This window comes from Micromesistius poutassou (genome assembly GCF_964030765.1).
Source record: "Micromesistius poutassou genome assembly, chromosome: 13".
NCBI lineage: Eukaryota > Metazoa > Chordata > Actinopteri > Gadiformes > Gadidae > Micromesistius > Micromesistius poutassou.
Genome location: NC_140283.1, coordinates 12,279,141 through 12,300,005, shown reverse-complemented (window position 1 = coordinate 12,300,005; position 20,865 = coordinate 12,279,141). Strand labels below are relative to the sequence as shown.

The window sequence follows — 20,865 nt, the reverse complement described above, 5'->3', positions numbered from 1 at the left end:
TGATGCAAAAAGACACTCTCACACACACACGCTGTGCTCTTATTCCACGGTTCCTACCAGTACCGACACATGGATTACGAGTAAGGAACGCCGTACAATAACACACACTGTAATTCCCATGCACCGACTGCTCCTTACCTTGACCCAGTCTGTCGGTCAGTCAGTCATTCAGGCAGGCAGTCAGCCAGTCGGCCAGTCAGACAGGAAATCACAGTATAGCGCTCAACTGCAGGGCTGAAGCATTGGCATTCACCCTGTGTCGCACAGCCGTGCGAGTGGAGGGAGGGAGAGAGAGAGAGAGAGAGAGACAGAGGGAGAGGGAGAGAGACAGAGAGACAGAGGGAGAGGGAGAGAGACAGAGAGACGGAGAGAAAGAGAGAGAGAGAGAGAGAGACAGAGAGACAGAGGGAGATAGATGGAGAGAGACTAGGAGTGAGAGAGATAGCGAGAGCGACAGAGGGAGCAATGGAGCGATGGAGAGAGAGAGAGAGAGAGAGAGAGAGAGAGAGAGAGAGCGAGAGAGAGAGCAAGAGAGAGAGAGAGAGACAGGCAGGAGGAGAGGCGGGGCAGGGCGTGCGCCCCGTCCTGAGCATGAAGGCTGGTTAAAGATAAGTCCGCTCACCTGGACCGACGGTCAACTCCTCCTCACATCGCCATCTGCTCGCCCACCGCCGCCGCCGCCGCCACCTCCTGATCCTTAAGCTCCAACACAAGCCTCGGCCAATCCCTTCATTAGCCTCCAACGGCACCAAGTCCACCAGGGAGGGAGAGAGAGGGCGAGCGAGCGCCAGAGAGGGAGCGAGAGAGAGAGAGAGAGAGAGAGAGAGAGAGAGAGAGGGGAAGACGGAAGAGAGAGACTGAGAACGAGAGAGACACGAGAAAGGCAGGCAATGGTGTGTCTGCTACTGAGATGCGAGGAGAAGGGGATGAGTGTGTGTGTGTGTGTGTGTGTGTGTGTGTGTGTGTGTGTGTGTCTGTGTATGCGTGTGTGTGTGTGTGTGTGTGTGAGAGAGAGAGAGAAGAGAAAAGGGAGTGAGAGAAGAAGCAAGTGAGCGTGGAATGAAAGTGCGACGGGGTTTCTTTTGTTTGTTTCCTGGAGGTGATGTCGATCCACAGGCATCAGCCTCCTCTCCGTGTATGCAGCAAGAGGCTGTTCGGTCGCCTTGGCAACAAGAGCTTGAACGAGGGGTAGAGAGAGAGCGCGAGAGAGGGAAAGAGAGAGCGAGAGAGAGAGAGAGAGAGAGAGAGAGAGAGAAAGGGAGGGAGGATGAGGGAAGGTGCGGGAGAGGGAATCTGTGCATGTGTGCTGTGTGTTTGCGTTTGCATGTGCTTAAGTTTGTGTGCATGTGTGTGCATGTCTGTGTGTGTGTGTGCGTCTGTGTGTGTGTGTCTGTGTGTGTGTGTGTGTGTGTGTGTCACAAGATGGAATAGAGAGAAAAACACAGAGAGCAGAGAGAAACATATATGAAGCAAAAAAAGCGGAAAAAGGTAAGGATTGGATCATAACACATGACCCCCCCCCCCCCCCAAACACACACCCACAGAGGACTCCACCACCCGCCTCTAAAGCTCTTCCTCACCCATCTATACCTCTCTCTCTCTCTCCCTCACTCTCGCTTTAGCCTCTACACACCTCGGTCTCACCCAACACTTCAGTCTCCCCTGCCCTTCGCTTATCACCCTTTACGCTCTCTCTCTCTCTCTCGCTCTCTCTCTCTCTCTCTCTCCCTCTCTCTCTATCTGCTCGCGCCTTTTACATCCGTCCATCTTTTATCCTACCCAAGTCTCCACCTCTATCCTCCTGTCACTCTACCAAACCTCTTCGCTGCATTGTCCCCTCCCCCCCTTTCTCTCTCTCTCTCTCTCTCTCCCGTTCACCTCCCCCCTCCCTCTCTTATCTTTCTAGCTCACCCCCCTCCCGCCTCGCCATATGGTCTCCTCTTCCTGTCCACTGGAGGAAGTGACCAGCGTCTCATCAAACACTGAGGGATACAAACATCACAGGACATGGCGCAGAGAGAGAGACACACACACACTAACGTATATATGTCTCTCTCTCTCTCTCTCCCTCTCTCTATATTTATATGTATATATATATATGTATATATACATATATATATATATATATCACTCCCACACAACCTTCTCTGTCTGCCATTCAATCAGCCGAATTAACCTTCTTTCCCATACATGCATTATCCCATACATGCATTATCCCATACATGCTAACATGGCCGTTTCAACAGTTGGGATGACACTCAGCCAATCAGCCGCATCCCTGGGCTGACCTCATTTGTAAGGTTGTTTACAGTTGGTTTGAACAGAGACGCACACAGTTGATAATACTAGAGAAAGGTTGTATCCAGCGGCCTTGGGTGATGGAGTGTGCCCGTGTTTGTACCGTTACATCACCACCAGTGTGCAGTTTATACTGCGCTCTCAACGTTCACTTGAGGAAAGGTGTGTATTTAAGAACTGAATTGGCCGATTGCTTCAATGTGGAAGAATAGAAAACATATGTATGTAAATATATATATATATGACATTACAATGAAGCATAATTAATAAAATTATATTATTCAAATATCTATGGAAAATTATATTAAAATATCGATGACAAGGTTAATGTTGAGTAAAGTGAGTGAGTCATTACATTCAATTCACCACTCAACAATTGTTTTATTACAAAAATGGCGCAATGAAAGAATAACACAGTGACCTCTATTGGTCATAATTTATACTACATAGTCCATTCTTAAGAAACAAGGTCACATGGATCTATTTTAAAACTTTTAATTGAAAATATATTTTTGTTGTAGATATTTTATATATATATATATATATATATATATATATATATATATATATTTATTTATTTATTTATTTTAATCGATTTTGTGCGTACTTGTGCGTACTGTGTGTGTGTGTGTGTGTGTGTGTGTGTGTGTGTGTGTGTGTGTGTGTGTGTGTGTGTGTGTGTGTGTGTGTGTGTAGGGGTGTGGGTGTTTGTGTGTTTGTGTGGGTGGGTGGGTCTACGTGTTTGCTACACGTGAACCTCCTAAGATGGCACAAGATTTGATCGGTTCGCTATCTCGGGATATTGGGCAATATCCCATGATTGAGATCTCAAACTCGGGATATTGTTTTCATCGCAAAATGTCCGCGTCGTCTCATCACGCTAATAAAAACAAATAAACCGCTAATAAAAACAAATAAATCCCGGCAAAAAGTGTTATCTTGTTTACTTTTGGAGTGTTCACGTGTAGTAGGCTATATAGGCCTACTAAAACAATTAATCACCTCTTCACCTTCACCTCTTCGGAGAATTTTGTTAAATAGCAACCCATCCATCTCAATGAAAGAATGAGCAGAAATTCAATGCAACTCCCCCCCCCCCCCCTGCTGGAAGAGAAGGGTATAAGCAGGTGCCGCGCACAGCATCTGCATTGAAACGAGTTACAACCTCATGATGATGATAGTCGGGTTTGTATTGGTCAGGTGGTGTAGACAGACAATATCAATCAATCAGTCTGTTCTTCCCAGAACCAGCCATGGGAAATCAGACAATTATATCAGAAATAAATACACACATATACATATATATATATAGAGAGAGAGATGAGATAGAGAGAGTGGGAGAGGGGCCACAGGGCAGTGGCGGAGCCAGAATAATTTTATAGGGGTGGCCAGGCTGGGACCATAATTCACATAGTGGTGGCCACATAAATCAGAAACATGATTGTTTTCATTTAGCATCTAAAGTTGGCTTTACCTGATAGTATTAGGCCTTTTCATACCAATGACATGGTTAACAGGCAGCGGAAAAAACTACTAGTTTATTCTAACTATTCTAGTAGTCCCAGTCCCCAATCCCATTTTACTAGATCGATGCAGTTAACTTAAACATACCCAGGGCACATCTAGAGAAAATAAGTCCATTCTTTTAGTGTCTCATTTCGGACAAAATCACTGTAAGCCAAAGAGTCAGAAATAAATGAATTGATGTATTTATTGACCATCTCTAAAGGCTGCCCCACACTACAAGATTTTTTAATCTTATGCGATTTTTGAGTCGGATGTACACCACACACATAAAGAGAATCTCAGCCGATTTGTTGCTCTCCGATCGTAAATACAAATAAATGAGATTCGAACACAAGATGGAACACCACACACTATAGGACAATCTTGTCCGATAATTGCACGCTGCAGGGCCGTGGAGGCTACGTCATCCAGCACGAGACAATTGTAGAATTAGAGCAACAGTGAAAATGGATCAGCGTCTTTTGACAGCAGTTGTTTCCATGGTGCTTATGCTTACATAATATCAGAGAATATCAGCGTCAGTTCGGCCGTGGCGCAATTAATAAATAAAGATCATAAACACGTCGGAAAAAAACAAACATTTATTTTGACAGATGTGCCCGAAGTTACTACTTTACAACCTTGTTGATGACCAACATTTAGAAAAACATCTAGGCCTGCTTTTAATTCAGCCTTGGGTGAATTCGAAGCGTAGTGTGTTTGACTGTTTTCAAAACGGGTAGGCTTTTAGATTAAAATAAGTAATGCCATCTGTGAGTCTGTAGCAAATCCTACATCGTTATTGGTGTAGTATTCAACCATTAGCAAGGTGACACTGATTTGCTATTGATACCATAGATAGACTGTATAATATTACGGTTAGTGCATAGGGGCATAGGGGTCGATGTGAGCTCATGAATATTCATGAGAAAATGCAAACTGAATGGCTGTAGAAGTGTTCTGAGACACGGCTGCGAACCGGCAACTTTCAAAAAAAGTAGTGCCGGTTTTGTGACGGTTTCGTGCCGTGCCGCTGCCGTATCCAGTGGAATATATTATATTATATTATATTATTATTTATTATTATATATATTATTATATTATATACTCATTGTTCTTCTTGGACACAGCTATGTATACAGTCAAGTAAGTACAGGGTACAACCCAAAGCGCATAAATAGTAAAAACAAAACACAGAATACCTCAGACTTAATGAGGTCTTAGTCATATGAAAGAAACATGACATAAAACAAACACACAGCACTGTTTAGAATCCATTTGGCCCGGTATCGGTAACGTTGAATCTAACCGTTGTGGCCGCCATGTTGCAATTCTGTTGACAAAAAGCAGCTACCTTATTGGTTTAGCACGATCACGTGTCGAACCGTGGCACCACTCGCGACCAAAGTCGTATTACGCTCTGAAGAAACTAGTTCTGCATAAAACATAGACGCACGGACAATCGACTGGAAAATCAGCGACAAACTTTTTTTTGGTAGCTTAGCATGAGCTGTTCTTTTTTATGAACTAAAGATTATGTAGATGCACGCCTGCGGAGCGGAATTCCTTTTCTAAAATACTTTTCGTGGTTCACCTTGCGGCCTAATAGCCTGTCAAGAATTGCTCCTGAGGCGTTTATCGTGGAAAGGCTTTTACTTCGAACTCGTTGCGGTACATACATCCAGTGTATCTCGTGGCATTCCTATCACTGCTGTCTTAACGTATATGCCACAGTATATGCGCAGGCACATTTCAATTACCGTACATGACATAGCCTACATTGACTATAATGGTTTCTAATGTCTTCGGCAAACGTTTTTATTGCCGTGCCGCTTCCGTGACGGTTCTGGTGGAAATTGCCCTTCACTCAACATTCCGAAAATATCTATCATGTTGGATAACCCCGGGGGGGTGGTGGGTAGTGTGGTGGGGGGGGGGGGACGACCTCAGTGAGTAGAGGTCTCGTCCCGCACCTCAGACGATGATTCAATGTTCAATCAATGAGGAATCAATGTTGTGTGGCTATCTGTCACTGAGGGGGGTTATCCCACATCCTCCCGGGTGACAGTTCCACAGTTCATGAACATATGTCTGGATGTTCAGTAGGGCTTCGAGATCATATACTGTACCCATAGAGAAGAGACATTTTTTTATAAACATAGAAGGGCACATCACAAACAGGCCAAGTAAGACTACTGGTAGCAAAGCCTTGCCACGGCCACTGCAGATGATGAGGAGAAAATACCATTCTTTCTAGCTCTTCTGTCTTCCTGTGAGAAAGTGAAACCTTTCTCACTTCCAGACAGGACGGTTTGATTGCTATGTTTGAAATGGTCCCCCCTGACACATGGTATGGCCTAATGGGCCTTGATTGGTCCACCTGTGACTAATTAGGTGGCCTATTTAAGGGGTGTCGCATTGTTTCTTCGGGAGGGTAAGGAAGAGGTGGCTTGATGTGAGGTTGCTACTTACACCCTCCTCTTAGGCTAAATAGTGCTGTATTTCAGCTAGACAATTGGTAACAGCTTTTCTTTTATTCTTTGCCAATGTTAATTTGTATTTTTGGAAACATTGATTTATTTTATGTTTATTTATTGTTAGGTTTGTTTTTGGGAAGTGAATAAAACTTATTTTTGGAATTGCCCTCGTCTCACTTTCCAATCCAGTTGACCACATCCTGAGTGAGTGAGTGGAGTGAGCCCAGAGGTTCATTTCCACATGTGGTGGGATGTGACGCCATCGGAGAGGCTGGAGCGACGAGAGGGCCAAGGGAGGAACAACTACCCGGACAACGACGGCGACAGAGATCGAGTTGAGCGCTACGTCGGTCAGAGGGAGGAGGAGCATGTCTACAACAGTAGAAGGTGGAAGAACTGCCAGAGACGAGGCCGCCGCCAGAGACGAGGAGTCTGTCCACCTGTCATGAACTGTTGGAGTCTGTCCGCCCCTCAAGAACTGTCAGTCTGTCCGGCCCTCACGAACTGTTGGAGTTTGTCCACCAGCAATGGTGTTAGAGGCTCTTTTTGTCTTGCCACCCTGGTGCCGAGATTTCAGAGGGAGGAGGAAAAGTGAGAAAGTGGAACCTTTCTCACTTCTAGCGACAGGACGGTTTGAGTGCTATGTTTGAAATGGTCCCCCCCTGACACATGGTATGGCCTAATGGGCCTTGATTGGTCCACCTGTGACTAATTAGGTGGCCTATTTAAGGGGTGTCGCATTGTTTGTTTGGGAAGGTAAGGAAGAGGTGGCTTGATGTGAGGCCGCTAATTACACCCTACAGTAGTGCTGTATTTCAGCTAGAAAATTGCTTTTCTTTTTTATTCTTTGCAAATGTTAATTTGTATTTTTGGAACCATTGCTTTATTTTATGTTTATTTATTGTTCGGTTTGTTTTTGTCTTTTGCATTGTGTATTTTTCTACATTCCTTTTCTCTGTCCAGTTTGTAATTTGGTCATCTTCTCCTCTTCACTCTCACTATTTTTCTTCCTCCAATCTCGTTTGCACTCCTTCCCCTGATTATTTTGCCCCCTGTTCAATTCTTTTATTTTCTCTTTTCCTCCATCTTGGCCAAACGTTCCTGTTCTTCCCCTTCCTTGTCCCGCCTCGTGGCCTCTTTCCTTCTCTTCCTTCAGCTTTTTTAGCTTAAAGTCTTTCTTTTGAGGTCCATTTCCTTCCCTTCCTTGTGCTCAGTTTCTCCTTTCTCCACTTGCTGTTTCTCTTAATTCCTGCTTTTTTTCCCCCTCCTTTCTTTTTACTTCTTCATCGCTCGCTCCACCATCTTCACTTCCTTCTCCTCCATCCAAGCGGCATCTTCTTTAGCTTTCTTTTTTCCCTCTTCTATCCTGGCCTTCACTTTCATACTTTTCTCCTCTATCTCTTTTTCCAGGTTCTTCAGTAGGACTATTTCCTTTTCCTCCTCCGCCTTAATCCACTTCCTTCTCTTCCAGTTTCTCTACCGTCTATTATTGCAGCTGGCCAGCCTTTAGGATGGCAGGCTTTATTTCCTTCGCAATTCTTCTCCTGTAAATTGTAAACCTGTCACCCACCTCTTTCCCAAGATCCTACATTATTTTCTTCTCTATTTTAAGGTCCAGCTTAACAAAGTGATTCTTCACTTGAAGGAAACAGGTGAAGAAGCTGCCTTGGGCCTGAGGTGCTTTTCTTCAGTCTCGGGTGGAATAGGGAAGTCGTGGCGTTCCTCAAGCTTCTAGCCCACCTCCTCCTGGAGCTGCTTGACGTTCTCCTTGCACTCCCGCTGAAGATCCTCAACATCCTCTTGGTTGATGGAGATGACATAGGAGAACAGAACAAATCTACTTATTTACTTGCATTATGTTGCAAAAACGTTAGAAATAATGTGACGTAAAGAATCAGGCATTTATGGATGCATTGTGTATGATATGAAAAGTCTGGTATGCAAAATCGTCAAATGCAAAGCATCCCGTTGATTAGCTACCAAAACACTGTACTTTTTGTCATGGCATGACCGCAGCACAAATCCCACACACGCTTCAAAATACCCCCCTTCTCGTTCAATATCTCCATCTCTCGGTCTTGCTTGTTTCTCTCGATCTCAACCTCTAACTCGCCACATGTCATCTAGACTGAGTGTAGAAGGGCTGTCAGTGTATTGTATAGATGTTCCATCTCATAATCAATGACAAATGCATTGTTTATGTTACCATAATGTACCTCTGCAATTGATCCAACTTCATTTGGTGTATATTCTGGAAAATATTGCTATATATTATTCTGATTAAAAAAAAAATACTGACAACTGTAGGATAGAAGTCAGGCAACATTCAGCTGGGTAAATAACACTATATATACTGTGTGTGTGTGTGTGTGTGTGTGTGTATATATATATATATATATATATATATACACACACACACATATACACACACATATACATGGTGGGATATCAGGCCCTGAGAGATGGCAACCTCAATGTCCCTGAAGACAACTCTTCTGCCAGGAACAGAGCATCAAGGGAGCTGAGGCCTTCCCCTCTGCAATGAGACCCCATGAGACCCTTTCCTGGCTCCAACCTCTCCTGCAGGAACACAGTGTTCCACTATATGCTTTTTTTTTTTGAAGGGTCGTCCCATTTCATTTAATACAAAAAGAGCAATGCTTCAATGTCACTCTTGAGGCTTCACTGAAATTGTCCACCCTTAAATCCTGATTATATTATTGTGGGAAGTGTGTGTGGATGCACACCTGTTGCACATTGAGTCATTGATGTGCACAGGTTAACAAGCCATCTCCACACACACTCAGGGAGTTCTCCTAGATGGCAACATGGAGCACCATGTATAATTTTCATTAAACCTTTACAATAAACCGGTCTTTCAACATCACCACCCCGCCTCCTTTTGTCTGGAGGAGCCTGATAGAAGTCACCTAGGTGGAGTGTGGCAGCCACCTAGGAGCCACGGAACATTGACATTGTTACTTCTATCAGGCTCCTCCAGACAAAAGGGTGGTGGTGATGTTGAAAGACCGGTTCATTGTAAAGGTTTAATGAAAATGATAGCTAATGCTTTCTCTTCATTGACCTCTCAAACATTTCAGACACTGACAGGTTGCAGGAAGAGAACCAGGTCATTAAGAAGTGAACAAGGCTATGTTAAAAGCAGAAGCTTTAAAAGCAGATACAACCCCTCAACAGGTATGTCATTAATCTCAACTTCTTGTTGGTTTGTCAATAGAATGTTTGTCGAGAGGGGGAAATAAGTTTTTAAAATTGCTCATACTATTGTCGTCCAACTTCCCCAAACATCAGATAAGAGCTGTATACTCCTAGCCGCAGATGCAGATTATGAAAATCATTCTGAAAAAGCAGACAGGTTGTCTGGGATATAGAATGAAACAGCGTTCATCTTCCTGCACAGGGCTGTTAGAGGCCTTACAGTTTTCCAATAAATCCATTATTTAAGTATACATCACAGCTATCTGATCACAGAGAAGAGTTTATGGTCTCTGATTCCCAATTGTTTTCAACGATTGGGACTCAACCTGAACCTAAAATTCATCTTCAGAAAAAACACACGCACATAATAACAGTTAAATGTCATTATTAAATAACATAAATAAGTTGTAATAAAGTAGTAAAGTAGTAACAGATATATTTATATTCATGGACTCATTGTTGTTATTCTTCTTCTTCTTCTTGTTCTTGTTGTTCCTCTTCCTCTTCTCCTTGGTATTAGTGGTATAGTAGTAATCTAGTCTGTATTGTGAAACCATTTAGAAAGTTGCACATTAAAGAGTTCACTAAAAACAACTGTCATGTTTCTGTTGTACTTTCTGTTGTGTTTTCCCCCTCTGTTTTCTTGTTACACTTCGGAAAAGATAGTGACTAACTTGTTTGTGACTAACACGAAAGCACATGCGCACACACACACACGCATGCATGCGTGTGTGCGAGTGTTGTTCAGCGCTTCCTGTCTCTGAATGGTTCCATCGGTTGACCATCGAAGAAAATCATTTGAAAGCAGCGTTTAGTCTCTCAGCACGGTTCTTCAGCTTTCACACACACGCACGCACACACGCACGCACGCAAGCACATGCACACACACACACACACGCACACACGCACGCACGCACACGCACACACATGCACACACACATAAACACACACATATTTACATATTCTGTGCATTAAGCAGACACTTTTATCTAAAGCGACTTAAAGTAAGTACATTTACCAGAAGAAATAACACACAAACACACACACAGACACACTGAACATTATATGCAATCAAATAATAATTTTACTAATAAAATGTATTTCGACCATTTGTTATTTGCAGACTGCGGCCAAGAACAACGTTTATTTAAAGATTTGAAACCATCTCCCATATTCCATCATCCATTTTCCTATCTTGGTACACAAACAGGAGGCATCCACTACGGGGAGAGCGGCTGTTTGAAGTGACTGCGTAAGAGGCCGCAGAGGAACCACAGGAACCCACAGCTAGCCTGCAGTCCAGCGGCTAACCCTGGGGAATTACATAACATTTCCATGGAAAGGAGGGGGTCATAGTGACCAGGGAGAGGCTCTTCACAGGCCTCGCTATCCACATCAGTATCTGGCAGCAAGCTTGCACACAGACTCCTCCTTCCACTCGGCCTGTGCGGCCTTATGTTTGTTGTCATGTGTTTGTCATGTGTTCTGTTCGCTAGGTTGTTATGAGGCTATGTTGCTTCTCGTCCTCCGAATGCAATGAGGACTGAACTGCTGTTTATCGATGCGCCTATTATTTAGCTTACAGCCATTTGGCACTGAAATAAACAATTCCCCGGGACTAGATGGAATAAGTGGTGCCACGCAGAGCAATGCCCTTAGATCCATGCGTATTCGGGTAACTATCAACGCAGGATTCAAGGTGAATAAAATAAACCTGTGAGGTGACTATACGTGTGTACCTACTCACCTACTCATCCTAGACATCACTCGTATGCAGTGATGAAAGTCAGTATGACGTGTGGACACTGTTGGCGAAAGGCCGAGGAGGAGGAGGAGAAGGAGAAAAGAAGGAGAAGGAGAAAAGACAAAGGCATTTTTGAGTAGACAGACTGCAGGACGACAGGTCGGGGGTATGCCAGTCCACCCTGACTCCTGTGATGCCCAGGGATTGGGATTGCATTAATGTCCTGAATCCGCACCACATTCAGTACCCGAACACTGTAGTGGAACAAAGCAACATTAAGGTGCAATCTGCACCACTTTCACTTTTTTTTGAAAGAAGATAAACTAATGAAACAAACATTCATAATTCTGAACGAGTTATCCGTTTTTTTGGAGAGATCCAGGTTGTAATGGGCGTTCCTAGAACCATATTTGGTCAATAATGGGATTGGACTCTGGACACCCAGAGTGTACGAACAGATTTTAAACTTTCTCATGGTCTCCGATAATGCTGTTGACAGCTTTCTCAAGAACAGCTCTTCCAAACGACTTCACACTGGACACTGTGCTTCCTTGGGGCCTCAGCCATTCGCCTTCATGAAGTCAATTGGATCAACGGTTGACTCAAAAGGAATGAATAAACAGTTTACTCAATAGTGAATGCAAGGTAATCAACTGGCAGATACATCAGTGATGCTTTGATTGTTTGAGTACAGCAAACCAAAATGGGAGACTTACAACTACTTTGCTACAATGGAACATCTCCTGTCTCTCCTGTCTCTCTCTCTTTCTTCATCTGTTCTTATACTCTTGCGAGCAACGGAGAGCAAGCTGTGCCCAGCATGCCATTCAGCGGTGGTAACAGTTAATAGGTGTCCCTTCTCAATAAACAGTGTATACCTATTGTACACACACTGCTATCCTCAGCAATACACCAACCAAGTGAAGTTGATCAGAGGAACGGTTATCAAGATAATCAAAGGATGGGGAGACAGAGTCCCCTTCCCATTGACACCAATTATAGTAATATTAATACTAATCATCCTTATCATCGTTATATTAACAATGACAATAATGATGATACACTGTTATTACTAGTAATGATAATATAATTGTATTATCAATAATAATAGTATGCAATATTATTCATAATAATGAATTACTACACTTACGCTATGCGTCATATTCCCTATCATGCTTATTATTATTCTTTCTTCATTATTATTCATTCTTACTGCTGTTAGTTGGGCCATTTGTCTCGTGTTTTTCACCTTTGGTTGGTAGCTTAGTGGCCAGCGTGCTTATAAGGTAGGTTTGGGCAGGGGCTTCTGGATATGTGTTTTCCTTGGATTTTGGCACAAGGGATTATAACATCTGATCCTGTGTATTAATGAAATACTCCATATTTCAAGTTAAGGATTGCACTCTGCAACAGCAGACCATGGCAGTCGCTTCAGAGAAGATTCCCTTGTCCTCTGGGTGAGAACCTGCATTCCTATACGGCCTTTCTATCCGAGTTATGCAGCAAGAATGCTGGACGGCGTGTCCATTTCAATCATTCTAGAAAAAGAAGTAGCGCCACATAGCTGATAAGGATATTCAAATGGGGTCGAGATGATGAGAGAAGCCAAGCCATATACTGACCTAACGATTCGGCGCACGAAGGCACGCAGAGTGGAACCGAAGTGACGTGGTTGACTTTCTGCTCCTCCTCCCTCGCTATAGGAGACAAGAACATGAAAGTTTCCCCGATGTACAAAGTTGGAGCGTTCCGACGGAGCACATCAAAGTTAGGCTGAAAAGATCCCAGACATTCCTTTTTTCAGATATTGAACAAAGTTTGGAAATCATAACACTGACGAGGTTTGGAAAAGCGGGGTTTCATTTCTGCGTTATGGAGCGAATGTTGCCGCACGCTGGCGTTTTACTGCGGATCATTCTCCTCTTGTACGCGATTCCACAGGTAAGACTGTTCTCCATTTTTTTATGAACTAAGGTAACGTAGGCAGCCTATCCATACAGAAACAGGGTGTTTAGGGTAGGCCTAACACAAAGGAATGATTGTTTGGTCACCGTTCCGGGGGGTCAACAGGTGTGTGACTCGCAGGTGCGCACCTGTTGCACGTCTCCATGCGTCGTCACGCCGGGGTGTGATGATAACGGTATTAGACGGGACAGATTGATCCTGCTGTAATTATAAGTCGTGTTTTGCAGGCAGATGGACGACGTCATTATACACGTTTTGTGGCATGATAATGGCCCATTGAGGATTGTAATCGAATTCAGTTTCGTCCCAGTGCGTAATGGCTAAGCTGACCTTCTGTTGGTGTTAGACAGTGGAATGCATTTTTGATGGATGAAACCGTTTGGTTCAAATGACGGGCCGGCAACATGTTCAACAACTTTGCATGGAAATCTTCTGATGGCGTCATGAAAAATGTATAATGTATAAGGATTGAGACTGAGACCGCCTCATTTAATAATGAGTTACTCATCACAGATGTCGTTTTTTTTTTTTAATGGCTTGTATAAATATTAATTAGAATTCTAGTCTATAAAAGTGTATAAAAGTAACATTTATTGGAAGCATAATGGGACTTGGGTCTTACCAACCATTGGGAACCGAATGCAAGCAAATAAAAGTGACTTTTTCACATGACGTGAAACGGCCAAGATAACACAGCACACTGGCTTGTGGAGAGTCACCTGTCCCTGGTCGTACTGGTCTTTCATGAGAAAATGAAAGGAAAGGGAGAATGAGAGAGAGAATGAGAGAGATTGAGAGAGATTGAGAGAGAGAGAGAGAGAGAGAGAGAGAGAGAGAGAGAGAGAGAGAGAGAGAGAGAGAGAGAGAGAGAGAGAGAGAGAGAGAGAGAGAGAATAACACAGCACACTGGCCTGTGGAGAGTCACCTGTCCTTAGTCTTACTGGTCTTTCATGAATAAAAGGGAGAGAGAGAGAGAGAGAGAGAGAGAGAGAGAGAGAGAGAGAGAGAGAGAGAGAGAGGCAACAACAGAGAGTGACAGAGACAGAGACAGAGAGAGAGAATGGTATGTTAGGATGTGTGGAGACAAAGGGGTCATCATGAATGGAATTGGGAGCAGCAGCACTGTGCCCCTGCCTGGTCCCTAAACTGGGCCGTCAACACAAACAGGAGGCCCCATGTGTGCCATGCAGAGCTCAACATCCGACCAGGTTGTGCAGGACATTGACTATTGTAGTCCACAGGGCAAGAGACTCAGATTATCAATGATAAAATCAAGGCTTGTGTGAGGTAATTTGCATAGTTTTTGATTAATTTCCGTTGCGTGACCATCTGTTGCGTGACCATCTCGTCTGCCCAAATCATAAGCTGAAATCGTTACATTGCTGAGTAGGTCCAAACATATTGTTGTTGTTTTTTTTTCTATCAGAGGGCAGTCAATACTCTCATACTGATTGCGTGGAAGTGTGAAGAGGAACTGGAACTTGAATTCGTGAAAAAATCACACAAAATTAAAACTGGTTTCAGTTGACTAAATATGAGAATGTTATTTATGTACTAACAATGCTTACAAATACGCAATGCTTACAAATATGGTGTTAATATTGATTCTTAAGTTATGTATATTGCAAGACAAATTTCTCAATAAGTCTTTAGAAACAGAATAATGTAAAGAAAACACCCCTTGTGTTAGTGCATGGGTTAAATCCCATGTCAACAAGGGTTCATGCATGCATCGATGTTAACTAATCTGTGCCGTGCCGTCCCCATGAAGGGAAGAGCTGATTTTAGTGATAGACTAACTCTAAATATACCCACGATGCGTGGTGACTTCCTAGGGTGTGGCTGCTCTCCTCAATGCCCCCTGGGAGCTCAGGAGAAAAAAAGAACCCAGCCTGTATGTGTGTGTGCGCCTGCGTGTTTTTGTGTGTGTGTGTTTGCTTGACGGATGTTTGTTTATTTGTCTGTGTGTTTGTCTGTGTGTTTGTGAGTATGTATGCTTGACGTCTGTCTGTCTGTGTGTATGTGTGTGACATATCTTTGTGTGTGTTTGTGTGTGTGTGTGTGTGTGTGACATATCTTTGTGTGTGTGTGTGTGTGTGTGTGTGTGTGTGTGTGTGTGTGTGTGTGTGTGTGTGTGTGCATGTGCGAGAAGTGTTTGTGTGTGTGTGTGTGTGTGTGTGTGTGTGTGTGTGTGTGTGTGTGTGTGTGTGTGTGTGTGTGTGTGTGTGTGTTTGTCTGTCTGTTTGTGCGGGCAGGTGTGTGTGTGTGTGTGTGTGTGTGTGTGTGTGTGTGTGAGACTAAACCCTGCTGTCGAATGTTATTCTTTGATGGTTGACCTATGGAACAATCCAGAGACAGGAAGCGCTGAACAACACTTGGTGGAGAGCAGGCCTGGGCCTTTTGATTGACAGCTGTGGGTGTGTTTTTTTTTAACTGAATTTTTCCTCCATCGGGAGGCCAAATAATCAAGTGAATGTGATTGGATTGATACATGTACAAGATTTTCTGTCTGACTTCTGATGCATGTCATCATCTCTTGTTCGTTGGGAACAGAGTAAAAATACAGCGGTTTTCTTAGAATACGGGAAATAGTACTTCTCTAAAAGGCTCTATTACCCATTGCACATCAGAAAAAGGAGCGCAAATATTACACTTAAAGGACAATTGCGGTATTTTTAACATTGAGCCCCCTTTCTGGGTTGTCTATAGGATGAAATAGAGTGATTGACACCGAAATTTGAACTATTGGTCTTGTCTCGGGTATTTGGCTCATTTAGAATCGCCCCTGCCTGCTTCAGAATGGCTGGCATTCACAAACCTGCCCTTAAAAAAACTTGAAACGTTTGTTTTCAGAAATGCACAACTCACCCAGTGGTTAGTGGTGTTCCAAATCAAGTATCGTAGCAAAATACAGTTTCTGTCTTGTTTTATTTGGCATTTTGTAAATCCCATTGATTTCTGTTGGAAGACCCGTTGACCGGAAACAGAAAGGGGCGCTGTTTACGTTTGGTTGTAGTCTTTTCGCTCAGTTCTAGCCCTACTGTTGAGACGGAGAACCAAGCGAAAAGACTAATGCATTGATGTTTCGGCCCACAGTGTGCACCGATGCGTGCACCGCGGACCTGGTACTGTACGGTTCACTTCCGATAAACATACCGCATCACCTCCAATAAAAATGAATAAATAATAAAATAAAATAAAAATAAAATAATAAAACATTCAAACATACCAAAGATAAGAAATAATATTTTTTAAATTATATAATCCAGATAAAACTAAATGCAACTGAGGGTTTCAAAAGCGGATTGAAATAAAGACATGCATCGGCGTGAAGTTAAAATGCTCATTTGAGGCCAATGACTAACAAACACAATGAAACACACTGCTAAGACCAGGACACTGACTGGACTCATGTCCGTGATCCAAAACAAAGAGAGACTCAGTTCCAGTAGCCATGTAAATCAGGGGCAGGATCCAGCTTCCTCCTCAAAGCCCTTATTGTCATCAGGGGCTTCCATTTCATTAGCCAGTAATCCGGCCAGTAGCGATGAACCTGGCTATTGCCGAAGTGATGAATGCGAGAAATTATGTTTGTATGTCCTTGTGCATGCCACAGTCTGCCCCCCACCCCCATAAAGAGTAAAGAAACTGCTCAACTAAAACTCAACCATGGGTATATAATGTTAGTTCATACAGGCCATACAAAAACATTGATTGGGGCAGTTTTAAGTCCATGTGTTTTTAAATGTCTGTCGCCACAACTCAAACAAACCTGTAATAACCAGAATTTCACCAGAGACGGTGCTGTTGCTGGTGTTTGGTTTTCATGTTGGATTACCCTTTAATGTCACTGTCCCTTGTTTACAACCCCAAAGCTCATGGAGCGTGAATTTCTCTTAATTTTTTGTAGCGTGACCCAAAAAATAAATATAATCAGGTTGTTTGAATGGAGCAGAGCACACAGAATGCATGGATTTTGCTTGGATGACCCTTGTAAAGACTTCAAAGGGTAAACCCTGTAGACTATATTATAACAGCAGCATGTAAAGCTCATTTATTTCACAACATTACTCATTAAAACACTCCTGCGCAACAATGGTACTAAACTTGTACCACAAATGGGTCATAACAATGGAGATAACATCCTTCCTAGAACTGTTAACCTAAAACAATTCTTTTAAAAAAAATATATAATAGGTGTTTCATTTACTCTTTTGTCCGTTCTTGGCTACTGTAGAAACATGGCTAGTAGGCAGACCTGTGTGTTTTGGGAGAGTGGCTTTGGAGGGAGGCCTGAAGGGAGGCATGCCCGTAGCCATATGAGGTCACTGGACCTCGCCCATTTTTCTAGAGAGAAAAATACAATTAAAACGAAATGCAACTGTAAACAAAATCAGCGGTTGAGAATGTCGCAGAGATGAGTAAATGCTTAATTCAGTGGAGACGCGTTGCTTTGTGTCCGCTGCGGCCAACGTCTAGCAGACAGCAGCATGATGAACAGCCCATAGCCTGGCTGGCTCAAGTCTTTTTGTATTTTCTGTGCTTTCCTAAGGCATCGTGTGTGTTGTGCAATGATTAACAGCATATTTGTACAAGCCAAACTCAACGGCTTCCCTGATCCATCCAGACAAATTGAATTCAAGCACAGGTGCTTGCAGTTTGAAAATCGCAAGATTGTAATGTTTTCAATTATAATAGTATAATGCAATACTTCAAAATCAGCCCTTTAAAAGCTCATCATTTCGCTCAGCAAGAAAAGGCTGATGCAAGAAAAGGCTGATGATTGCATAAGGGAACAGAGTGGGACATTCCAGGCAGTAGAACAATGTAAAAAGCAATAATCTGACCAGGAAGTACTCTCAGATAATATTACTCAACCTTATAATGGTCACAGGAAATGGGGAACGATTTATAAGCCAATGTCGTGCTACTAGTTACCCATTGGTTTGACCTCAATGAAGTCGACTTAGCCTAAACAGTTTGACATTATTATTTTTGATGGTGGGCCCATGTCTACCGACAAAGTACATACACTTATTGTAGCGTTCTATTGTGGTGTTTGGTGGAGTGGTTTCCGTCAGTATGTTGTGGAGTTTTGTTAATGAGAGACTTCCCAGGTTCATGCTGTTCCTAAGTTGTTTTGTGTTTGTTCACAAGTGAAACAATGATGTGATGTGATGATAAATGAGGACTCTCCTGTCAAATGAGGTTGACAGGAGAAAAAGTGGTGATTCTGTTAAAACAGCCAAAGGGAACAAATTCCCTTTTTTGTATTTTGCATTAGATGAGTATGCACACACCCCCCAAAAAATAAATGTGTTGTGTTTTTGTGCGTAATGTTTGTTAATGTCTCAACATTACATAATGGGCTTTATGTGTGCTTGTGTGAGCGTGTGTGTGTGTGTGTGTGTGTGTGTGTGTTTGACTTTTGACTTAACTTTGCCTTTGACTGCCTTTATCTATTGTCCTGTAATTTGTTGATCATACTTGCCCTCATACTATTTTAACTGTGTTTTGTTCGGTTTGACACACACACACGCACGCACGCTTGCTCACTCACTCACTCACTCACTCACTCACTCACTCACTCACTCACTCACTCACTCACTCTCACACACACACTCACACACACACACAAAACCCCAGACCGACCTCAGTGTCCTAACTGTCTCAATCAATTCCCCTGGTGCTATTGGAAGAAAAAGCTAAGGTTAGATGGGCTGAACCATTGGAAAAATGACTTCTAAGGTGATTTCTTAATTGTTTTTGGATCTGACTGTTATTATGGAGGAAGGAACAGGCGTGTTATCAGTAGGCCTGCAGGGAGGGCTGACTGTTAGTACTGAGCTACTAAAGAACACCCCCTCACCCCCACCCTCTCTCTTAAGACTTCATGTGATGTTTACTTAGTGGTAACCACAGCTATTTCCTCTTTGGCTGATGGACTCAAACTGGGGCCATGGAAGTCCCTCGCTGACCAGGCTGAGGCTAGGGGTCTGTAGGGGTCCCTGGGTGACCAGGCTGAGGGTCTGTAGGGGTCACTGACTGACCAGGCTGAGGCTAGGGGTCACTGACTGACCAGGCTGAGGCTAGGGTCTGTAGGGGTCCCTGGCTGACCAGGCTGAGGGTCTGTAGGGGTCACTGACTGACCAGGCTGAGGCTAGGGTCTGTCGGGGTCCCTGGTTGATCAGGCTGAGGGTAAGGGCCTCTGGCTGACCAGGCTGGGGCTAGTGGATAGTGAGGGTCCCTGGCTGACCAGGTTAGTTATGCTGTTCAAGGCTGAGACTCTGTAAGTCTTATTCTCCAGCCTTACACTATTCACTGATTAAAAAAAGCAGTGTATAAAAGCAGTGTATCTACATCATGGTGCGTCCAGATAGGTAGTCCGCTGGGCTAGGATTTTCTTCCTGTTAGCTGCTTCCATTGACTTGTAGGGTTACAGTAGCCTAGCTCCTGTTCATGTGAAGTGAATGCATTTTATTACTTTCCAAAGACTTCCAATAAGCAATGATGTTCCAAATAATTGCACAAAACAAGTTCCAGTAACCACACAACACATTTTTTTCAGGATTTTTTCCGGCGCTGTGTTTATTAGGCTACCTGTGAAGGGCCATTGGCCTAATTATACTATCAGCTGCTTTGCCAATTTACAAATATCACTCCTCTCTGAAGCCAACCATATTTGAATATGTGCCATAACATATACATCAAGTAAACACAGGTTTATTTGTACAGCCCTTTATAGCAAACAGTGATAAAGATCTGTTTGTGATATCAGGGCTATCTGTTGTGGTCAAACTAGGCCCATGGTACACTAAGAAAGCCGATAAGTCCAAATATTTTCTAGACTAATACTACATGAGAAAGTTATTTTGTAAATATTCAGTGGTGTGTTCAAGAATGTACACCATCCTTCAGTCCAGTTTGCTTTGTCAGAACATCATTAACCATTAATATTGCATACTTATTTGTAGTCTAAGTTTAAACCATGTCCACCAACAACATGCTGAACTTTTCTCATAAAGCCGGTCATGCGACAATACACAGAAATGCTACATAGTGTTGCTTGACCTCACTGTGTTGTATCATGTTTAATGGTGGCTGCTTTTTTAAGTGAGTTTGTATTCCCAAGATGGATTAGTTCTCTGGAACTCAGTGTAATGGTTGCCTTTGAAATTCTTGTTTTGTTTACCTAATCTGCAGAAAATGATTCATAGTAAGTCTCAGGACAAGGGCCAAGTAAGTGAACAGGGTATTTAGCAGTTGCATGGCTCCAAAAAGAGTTTGGATTGACACACATTTTAGAACCTGTGAATGTAAGATTGTTACCATAGACAGAAGTGACTGACTATTTCATCTGACGGTAAGGACTCAAAACTTGTTTTTTCTTTGTGAATATAAAAGTCTGCACTGGTATATTAGGGATGATTGTAATGTTTCTTGTATTTTCTGAAATTGGTATTCTATTCCATAACAGTGTGGGCTATTCAAATGGATCTAGTCTCTGTTGTACCTCAATTGTCAAAATCTATCAATATCCTTTCCGGGAGCAATATATAGTATAAATACTCAGCTGAGGCTCATTTATGGTTTCTGAATCATGTCTCCCAGCCCTTTTTTGATGAAAGAAATAGTGTGAATAAAACCCCTATTGCT

General features: G+C 43.0%; 2 protein-coding genes across 2 annotated transcripts in view; one reads left to right on the top strand and one right to left on the bottom strand.

Annotated features, from left to right (window-relative positions):
* LOC311357688 (tyrosine-protein phosphatase non-receptor type 5-like) overlaps nt 1–742 on the bottom strand; it is a 14,669-nt gene extending 13,927 nt beyond the window's left edge. The window contains exon 1 of the mRNA XM_084477716.1: nt 623–742. The gene's annotated coding sequence lies outside the window, so the exon portion shown is untranslated. The remainder of the gene's footprint in view (nt 1–622) is intronic.
* A 12,215-nt stretch (nt 743–12,957) lies between these two features.
* The window catches only part of ptprjb.2 (protein tyrosine phosphatase receptor type Jb, tandem duplicate 2), a 35,489-nt gene continuing 27,581 nt past the window's right edge, over nt 12,958–20,865 (top strand). Inside the window, exon 1 of the mRNA XM_084477656.1 lies at nt 12,958–13,185. Within this exon, the coding sequence (XP_084333782.1) occupies nt 13,117–13,185 (69 nt within the window). The 5' untranslated portion in view covers nt 12,958–13,116. The remainder of the gene's footprint in view (nt 13,186–20,865) is intronic.